The sequence below is a fragment of the Cyprinus carpio genome, unplaced genomic scaffold (assembly GCF_018340385.1).
Source record: "Cyprinus carpio isolate SPL01 unplaced genomic scaffold, ASM1834038v1 S000006796, whole genome shotgun sequence".
NCBI lineage: Eukaryota > Metazoa > Chordata > Actinopteri > Cypriniformes > Cyprinidae > Cyprinus > Cyprinus carpio.
This window is the reverse complement of record NW_024879382.1, coordinates 396,530-406,086: the sequence shown is the minus strand read 5'-3', so window position 1 is coordinate 406,086 and position 9,557 is coordinate 396,530. Positions and strand designations below refer to the sequence as shown.

Below are 9,557 nucleotides of genomic sequence, written 5' to 3'. Positions count from 1 at the left end.
TTCGCAGGTGAGCAGATCACGTGACTTATCAGACACGACACAATGGCCACACAATTAGTGACCTGCCAAGTCACACACAGTGCTTATTTTATGTTATTTAACAGGTAACATGAGCCATTCGGTGACGGATGCCATGTAAAAATCATGAACGTGTCAAGATGTCTCATTTTTTTAAGGACAGAAGTAAACCAGGTCGCGCAGCGCAAGATGTATCATTTAGGTCCGGGTGACTTCAAAGCCATATGAAGTCAGTCTTTGCTCATTTTCTTCTGCTATTATTGTTAGAATATCCCATATGAATAACTTCACTCTACGTAGGAAAGGGAAATATTCTGCATGGCTCTTATTCACACTAACAAGTCACCATATGTGAAACATGCTTTATTTACACTAATGTAAGAGAAAAAAAAATTATTGTCTCCTATTTGTTGTTTTTTAACTGTAATTTAAAGATGCCAAAAATCATTATACAAATTAAGAAAGAGATGTCAGTTGAATATAAACTAATAGTGCTGTCCTGTGGGTTTCTACAGATGGTTACAGGTGTTTTTATATATACTGTAATCTACAGGACAGAAGACATTGCTTCTGTGCGTCTGGTTTATTGTCGGTTCATCCGTTTCATTGTTCCAGCCTGCTGATGTCTGTCTAATTACTATCTGACAGTAAATATCTGGTTCTTGATCCCATGTTTGACTACGAGTCTGCTTTATTTGATTCACATCTTTAATTCAATAAACAGTAACGTAATTCATTTCTTGGACTGCATATTATCATTTCTTTGTTGTTTTGCTAGTTCCATTATTAACAGCATATATATATTTATATAATATTACATTTTAAACTAATAGACTTCATTTTATAGGACAGTACAAGGGTAGACACTAGACAGAAATAGGACCTCGAATCGGGACTCAAACTCGATGCAGCTATATAGTAGCACTTTACTAAACAGTAGCACTTTATTTGGGTTTGTCCTCCATGGAACAGACATCATCCAGATAGTCGTCTGCAAAGTTGAGCATCTGCTGTAGAGCGGTGAGAAGCAGGACGTCACAGTTGAGCTCCAGCTCCAGCTCCTGACTGTAGTTCTTCACCGGTAACACACAAGACACCGGCACACCCAAACCAAGAGCTCACCTCCTGCACCTGCACACACACAACAACATCTCCCTCACTCTGAGTCCTGTAGGAACAGACCATGTGATCATCTGACGCCTCTCACCTTTGACTTGATGCAGGAACTGAGATAAAGGCTTTGAAGATTTTCCCTCCTACCTTGAGGACATGCTTCGTCTACTTTTGTCATCAAGACAATCTGAGCAATGCCTGAAATTACACATTTTTACGTACGTTTATCAGGTAGATCAATGTATAACCTACTTTGTATTAGTCACAAGGTGCAAATATGTTCTCTTACCCAGTGAGTTCACTTTTCTTCTGCGTACGGAAGCAATTTTTTTTCCTGGAGTTTGTCGGACATGAGGGAGATTTTGGTGGGCGTCTATCCGTACACCACCACAGTGGATCTTCTCCTTTAGAGATGCAGGTCTGGAGGCCTTTTGCTCCTCGGGTTGAAACACTGATGTTGGGTTGAACTGAATCAAGAGGATTTGGCATGAAACAAACATCATTCCCATTCAACCTTCATTCATTTTGGAGATGAGTGCACTTACTTTATAGCGGTCTGGGACGTGACCTTGAAGAATGCTGCTGATGTCCTCAATATCCAGTCCTGCACCTGTTTGCTCCTCGAGTCCCATGGTGTCACACAACACAAACGGCAATGGCTTTCCCTCACGGCCGTCTTTCACTGGATATGTGCGGAACTAAAAGAGATAACTGTTACGAATGAAGACAGGTTTTGTCATCCCAGAGAAAAACTGTTAGTCCTTTTAAATCTGTACCTGTGTGGGTGAGACTAGTGCCTGCAGATCCTGACATGGCTTTGCTGTAATGCGGCCCCATGAAGATGGAGTTGATGGAGTTGAAGAAACTGGATTTCCCAGCACCCTACAGGACCGATCATCAGGATTCTGACCCGACTCACAGACGTCACCAGGGGTTTTATAATGCCTGATCAATCCCATGAGCTGTGCTCTTCGACTACAACATAGAGCGCAACAAATTTGTCAGATCATCCTATGAAATCAGCAACACTATTAAAGTTGCAACATACTTAGCTGTCCACAGAACATTCCTCCATTGCTTATGTATGGCACTGATCTGAGGCACTGGAAATCGAAATTAATATAAATACAACGTATATTAGATCATATAAATCACATGAATAACACACTTTATCTGATGACTGACTTACTCTGCTTCACTTTGTACACCTCACATTCAGTCAGTCGAGAGTCGTTCCCATACATTGTTGTCGTATTAACACTGAATGCATTCCCTCTTTGATTTAACACAAACTGGTTGATTGTTGTAGCAGAAGTACAAAACTGTTGGCCAAAGTTGGGCATTCCAGCATCATCAACACGTGCATAATGTCCACTGTTAACTTTAATGCACACAGGGATCTTGCCTTGAAAGCTGAAACAGGAAAGTGCTCTCATCTGTAATATACTGACCACTTTGAGTATAATCTACACTAGTGTATGCACCAAAGATGTAGCCTGTACGGTTGTAGGCTACAAGTAAGGTGGGACCCTGACTGTTCGCACATCGCTGATGGAAGGCAGAAGCTTGATATCCATGAACTGAAGCTTTGTAGAGAAGAGACAGTTTTCACATTCCCCAGCAGGTCACAGAGCTGCTTTCTTTTCTCTTCTGTTAAACCAGAAGTGAGTGAAGCGTTGAGAGCGCTGGAATTCATCTAAACAAGAAAAAGGATCTTTATGTTTTGAATTCTGCGTAACAGACACACATAGACACGAGCATTCATATGACTTGTTTCCTGAAAGCCCTTCATGACCCGAAGCTGATCAGCCGGAATCGAAACTGAAACTAAAGCAATCTGCTCGAATAAAATACAGTCTTATTTATTATTTATTAACATTGCGTATTTCTGCACTATATTTTTTACTTTTATGCATTTCATATTGACTATATATCTTACCTTTACCTTGCTCTATGAAGAAATACTGAAACGCTGCTTTAGTGTCTTAGGTCCTAAGCAGAATGCGTCACGACAATCAAACAGCCGACGCTCTAGTCCAGGCGATAATATTGTGTTGTCGCTGTATGAAGCTTGTCGTTGAGCTGTAGATGTTACAGTTTTTAAACTGCGAGAAGAAAAATGAATAGCAGGATAAGTTACGGGCTGTACACCTAAAGTGACATAACAGGAAGCGGATGACACCGGAGGCTTCGCACATTTAATTTAAAAATAGCGCACACACTTCTAGGCTATATTAAAATTAAAGCGGGTAGCAGATTTTCAGTCACCCTGGGAAATATTTCGACTCTTTTGTTAATTTGATGTTTAGCAAATTAGATTTTTAACTGCGTTAACTTGTCTATTAAACAGAATCCGTGCTACATTTTTGTCTCGAAACATCTATGTTTGCATACATAATTAACAAAAACATTTTACAAAAGTAGTCGAACATAGCATAAAGTGACAGTAGCCTGAAAATCACAACAAAAGTGAAAAAATCATAATCCTTTAATATACATTAGGATAGAAGCAGGTGTAAGAAGTACAGGGAAATTACACAAACGTGTAGGCTACTCACTTATCTGTATGCTTAATATTTAAAAATAAGAAGTGAACTTCTTCAGAAGTAAACTGAACTCGTTCAGTGAAATTATAGACCAAAATGATAAAAGTACTGAATATTTCTGCATAAATGCAAATGACAGAGAATGACCACTGTGTGATTGAGTTCTATAAATGACTCAAAGAGCTTTTGATTTGGCTTTTTCGGAAGCTGTCCTCAGCCACAAGAACCGAGAAAAAAAAAAGAAAAAAAAAACTTTATTCAGGGTTCCTCAGGATGAATGTCATCAAAACAGTCATCTGCAAAGCTAGGCATCTGCTGTAAGGCAGCAAGAAGCAGGACGTCACAGTTAACAATCATTAAGATTCTGATTTGAGTCACAGACGTCATCAGGGGTTTTTAACTTCCGGTCATTTCCATGAGCTCTGCTCTTCGTCTGCAATATAGATCAGTTTTATTATTTCAGATTAGTACAGGGAATTAGCAAAAGAGAGATAAAGAAGAAACATACTCAGCTGTCCACAGAACATTTCTCCATGGTTTCCTCTCAACGCTGACCTGAGGCTCTAAGAAGTGTATTCAAAAAAGAATAACATTTACTATATTGTTTGATTATTGTGTTTGCCAAGTTACTTTCTCCTTTAACAGCACTGCTCTCATTGAAAGTGACTCACAGCCAGTATATTTCCTTTGACTTGTAATCTGAGATAACATTATAAAAGCGTTCAGCCTTTTTAAAGGGATACTCTACACCAAAATGAAAATTTTGTCATTAATCACTTACCCCCATGTCGTTCCAAACCTGTAAAAGCTTCATTCGTCTTCGGAACACAATTTAAGATATTTTCGATGAAAACCGGGAGGCTTGTGACTGTCCCATAGACTGCCAAAGAAATAACATTGTCAAGGTCCATAAAAGTATGAAAGTCATCGTCAGAATACTCCATCTGCCATCAGACGTGCAATCTGGGTTATATAAAGCGACGGGAACATATCACGTATGCTCTTCTGTATCATCCGCGCCACAAGGATGCACTTTGAAATCAAAGCTAAATACACGTAGAAACAGCGCATCCTTGTGGCGCGGGTGACACAGAAGAGCAAACGCAGCATACGGTGATATGGAGAGACACAGAGGAGACTGTTGACAAAGTAATTATTGAAAAAAAAATCGTTATTTTTGTTTTCTTCGCTTACAAAAAGTGTTCCCGTCGCTTCATATAACCCAGATTGCGATTGCACGTCTGATGGCAGATGGAGTATTCTGATGATGACTTTCATACTTCTTCTGGACCTTGACACTGTTATTTACTTGGCAGTCTATGGGACAGTCTCAAGCCTCCCGATTTTCATTCAAAATATCTTAAATTGTGTTCCGAAGACGAACTGAGCTTTTACAGGTTTGGAACGACATGGGGGTAAGTGATTAATGACAAAATTTTCATTTTGGGGTGGAGTATCCCTTTAAGTCTGGTTTACAACAGCAATGTTGAACCACAATGTATTTAAAGGCACATCCAGTAATTTTTCCTTCAAAAAATGTTCTACACAAAGGAATAGGAGACGTTTTTGCTTTAACATGTGCTCTTTTTAATAACTCATATCTTTCTGTAACATAACAATTATATTTTACAAAATGTCCAAACTTGTTCGCATAGAAGCAAAGAAATATACTACAACAGAGCATCATACATGCAATCATCCATTAGCGTTCAGTTAACAAAAAAAACATTCGTGTTAACAGCCTCAAAAGAAAACTTTCTGCCAGCAGCTATTTATAGGAAGTTGTACTCCACTCGATCAGCATCATCCAGATAGTCGTCTGCAAAGTTGAGCATCTGCTGTAGAGCGGTGAGAAGCAGGACGTCACAGTTGAGCTCCAGCTCCAGCTCCTGACTGTAGTTCTTCACCGGTAACACACAAGACACCGGCACACCCAACCAAGAGCTCACCTCCTGCACCTGCACACACACAACAAACATCTCCCTCACTCTGAGTCCTGTAGGAACAGACCATGTGATCATCTGACGCCTCTCACCTTTGACTTGATGTAGGAACTGAGATAAAGGCTTTGAAGGTCCTTCTCCACTAGAGGACATGCTTCGTCTACTTTTGTCATCAAGACAATCTGTGGAATGCCTACCAGACGCAACATTTTACAATCATTTAGCAGATAGCGTTATTCAAATTTGATCAGATTATAGATCAGTTGTAGTATGACGTTAGTTTACTTTGTGAGTTTACTCTTCGGTGTATGGAAGCAAGTTTTTCCTCTACTTTGCTGGACATGAGGGAGATTTTGGTGGTGTCTATCACGTACACCACACAGTGGATCTTCTCCTGTAGAGATGCTGGTCTGTAGACCCTTTGCTCATTGTGTTGAAACGGTGCCATGGGGTTGAATTAAATTAAGAGAAATGTCAAGAAGAACAGATATACATTAAACCAATCATCATCATACTCAATGCCATTTAAAAAAAAATACATGAACCATCTTTATGCACTTACTTTATAGCGGTCTGGGACGTGACCTTGAAGAATGCTGCTGATGTCCTCAATATCCAGTCCTGCACCTGTTTGCTCCTCGAGTCCCATGGTGTCACACAACACAAACGGCAATGGCTTTCCCTCACGACCGTCTTTCACTGGATATGTGCGAAACTAAAAGAGATAACTGTTACGAATGAAGACAGGTTTTGTCATCCCAGAGAAAAACTGTTAGTCCTTTTAAATCTGTACCTGTGTGGTGAGACTAGTGCCTGCAGATCCTGACATGGCTTTGCTGGTAATGCGGCCCATGAAGATGGAGTTGATGGAGTTGAAGAAACTGGATTTCCCAGCACCTACAGGACCGATCATTAGGATTCTGACCCGACTCACAGACGTCACCAGGGGTTTATAATTCCTGATCAATCCCATGAGCTGTGCTCTTCGACTACAACATAGAGCGCAACAAATTTGTCAGATCATCCTATGAAATCAGCAACACTATTAAAGTTGCAACATACTTAGCTGTCCACAGAACATTCCTCCATTGCTTATGTATGGCACTGATCTGAGGCACTGGAAATCGAAATTAATATAAATACAACGTATATTAGATCATATAAATCACATGAATAACACACTTTATCTGATGACTGACTTACTCTGCTTCACTTTGTACACCTCACATTCAGTCAGTCGAGAGTCGTTCCCATACATTGTTGTCGTATTAACACTGAATGCATTCCCTCTTTGATTTAACACAACTGGTTGATTGTTGTAGCAGAAGTACAACTGTTGGCCAAAGTTGGGCATTCCAGCATCATCAACACGTGCATAATGTCCACTGTTAACTTTAATGCACACAGGGATCTTGCCTTGAAAGCTGAACAGGAAAGTGCTCTCATCTGTAATATACTGACCACTTTGAGTATAATCTACACTAGTGTATCCACCAAAGATGTAGCCTGTACGGTTGTAGGCTACAAGTAAGGTGGGACCCTGACTGTCACATCGCTGATGGAAGGCAGAAGCTTGATATCCATGAACTGAAGCTTTGTAGAGAAGAGACAGTTTCACATTCCCCAGCAAGGCACAAAGCCGCTTACTTTTCCCATCTGTTAATTTACAAGTGAACGGAGCAACCATGGACACTTGCGATCCAAATCCAAAAGACTGATCCATCTGCGAAAGATAAAAATAAAATCATTTATTACATTGTGCTCACATCTTGTGGCGTGAATATGAAAATCATTCACAGGTTTTCACTTACTGATGACATCGGAAAATGCTTGTCTCAGATAACCATGCTAAATGTAACCCCTAAAAAAAAAGAGGAGTCAAATAACGAGTTATAAATAGTAAAGTGTGTAGTATTTGTCTGGCCATGTGATATCAACATGGCGGTTCGAGTGAGGCGACCCGCTTCATGTAAATATAAAAGTAACTTGTAACTAGGAGTAAATTGTTACATGTAACAGAATAACGTAATTTAATTACAAAATAAATGTAACTTATCCGTTACAGTTACTGAGAAAAAAAAATGTGTAGGCTAATGAAATCACAGTTAATTGGGAAAACTTTAACAATTACAAAAGAGGCTACAACTGAATATTTTTAGAAAAAGCTAGGAAACGTTGATTAATATTAATTTGCTGCTTTGCCTGTTTTTGATGTGCACGATGCCTCCTGCCATTTAAAGGCTGTTTAGTTCATGGCGAGTGATAAAATGCGTTAGTGATGGAGGGGGAAAAAATCATCCATAGATATTTTTTTTTTTTTTTACAAAAATGCATGGATTCGCTTCAGCGGGGCTTTATTCAATTGAATCTGTAGCTTACCTTTCACAGTCTGCTTTCTCCGTGAAAGAAATAATGAATGAATTCATCTCGTCATTATTATTCTCATCATCGATCACAGCTGTAACTCAGGAAGGTCGACAGTAGCCACCTAGCGGCCACCCGCTTGTGATTTTGGGAGAACCTGGAGAACGTGCACTCTGACCAGTGTTGCCAAAATATTTTTTTTTAATGTTATTTGTTCATAAAAATATTTTAAACATAAAATATTTTAATTTGTAAAAGTAACATAAGTAGCACGTTTTTATTATCAGATTTTTTACAACATTGAATTATTGAACAGTTACACATTTAATGTATTTTATTATTTTTAACTAGTACAATTGCACATTCTGAACAATTATAGTTTCAAGCAGTGTACTGGTAGTTAGTTAGTGTGCTACACAAATGTCTTTAAAACTAAGGACACAATGTACTGTTAGTATGAAGGAACAATCCGTATTTATTTTTCACAGGTGTTTTACCCTTGTTTTAAATTAGAAAATTGCATTTTGTGTTTTAAGGTTACAACTTAATGGATAACATCCTGGCAGAAAATGACTAGTACCTTTTCAGTTTTCCCCATATTTTTTCTTTACAGTGTACCTAACTGAAAAACAATTATTTATACAAGCTATAACATGCTGTATCATAAATGTGCATTTATTATTGACCAATTGGAACTAGAAACTTAATGCACATTTGATGTTTTGTACTGTTAGGCATCTTTCTCCAGCTCTCTCCAGGTTGATGTGCTGCTTGGCCGGCTAGCTGTTCAATGGTTTCCTCTTTTTGTGTATTTTAGATGAAAATATATATTAGGCTACTGTGTCTTTACGCATTGCGTTGCGTATCTCGTCATGTAAACATAAAACATAAAACCATGTCTGCATTTGTGGGACATTCTACCAGAAACGTACATTTACACTTGTAAAAATGTTGGGTGAAAAAAATCTCTTATTCTTAAATCTGAACATTGAGTCATATGGAGGACGTTAATCTATATGAAACGCATATCATGCCATCTCAGCATGTTTTTATGACATAATAAAATATATTTTTATACACATTTCACCCCTAAAATGTCAGGCCCTGTCACAGACAAATTGGTATATGTTAGAATGGTTTCCTAATGAATTTCTTTGATACAAATAGCATTTTCTTATTGTTCATATGTCCCTGATTGTATCTAACATGGTTTTGTAATTCCTATAAGAAATATAAGCAACTTTTCGGTCAACTGTAGTACAAAAAAAATCACAGTATACCCGCCAGGCACTCATATAGTTGTAAAAAAACTACCTTTACATAGGAGATTTATACAAAAACATAGTAGTGGATATATACTCCCACCTTCATCTACACAGTAAAGAGATTATTCAGCAATATTTCCTTAAATATTATATTTTATAACACAATTTCCTGTGTGACAGGACTGACCGATTCATGACAGGACTGACTTTATGGATTTCACTGATGCAGAAAAAGTTATGTTTTATGTTCTTTATTTACGTTTTGACAAGCTTTCCTATTTTAAATTATTATTATAATTTTAATGTTC

General features: G+C 38.3%; 1 protein-coding gene and 1 pseudogene across 2 annotated transcripts; both read right to left on the bottom strand.

Annotated features, from left to right (window-relative positions):
- Positions 1-686: 686 nt before the first annotated feature.
- On the bottom strand, positions 687-3,244 carry LOC109053692 (annotated as a pseudogene).
- Positions 3,245-3,914: 670 nt separating this feature from the next.
- LOC122134612 (interferon-induced protein 44-like) lies at positions 3,915-8,108 on the bottom strand. 2 transcript variants are annotated; one of them, XM_042756122.1, is made up of 11 exons: positions 8,000-8,108; positions 7,432-7,481; positions 6,824-7,343; positions 6,683-6,737; positions 6,414-6,609; positions 6,183-6,335; positions 5,906-6,077; positions 5,713-5,813; positions 5,471-5,635; positions 4,186-4,240; positions 3,915-4,110 (listed from the first exon to the last, which is right to left on the bottom strand). In XM_042756122.1, exons 2-11 carry the CDS (start codon positions 7,438-7,440, stop codon positions 4,085-4,087), a joined length of 1,452 nt encoding a protein of 483 aa, XP_042612056.1. In that variant the 5' UTR covers positions 7,441-7,481; positions 8,000-8,108; the 3' UTR covers positions 3,915-4,084. The 2 variants fall into 2 exon arrangements, with proteins under 2 accessions (XP_042612056.1, XP_042612057.1); XM_042756123.1 differs by lacking the exon at positions 8,000-8,108 and adding an exon at positions 7,823-7,977.
- Positions 8,109-9,557: the final 1,449 nt, after the last annotated feature.

What these genes read in the sequence shown, in the direction of transcription:
- LOC122134612 (XM_042756122.1), bottom strand. An exon ending in ATCTGGATGATGCTGATCGA is followed by an intron (nt 4,241 to 5,470) that starts GTGGAGTACAAC and finishes TACACTTCTTAG; the next exon opens with AGCCTCAGGTCAGCGTTGAG. An exon ending in AATGTTCTGTGGACAGCTGA is followed by an intron (nt 4,111 to 4,185) that starts GTATGTTTCTTC and finishes TCTATATTGCAG; the next exon opens with ACGAAGAGCAGAGCTCATGG.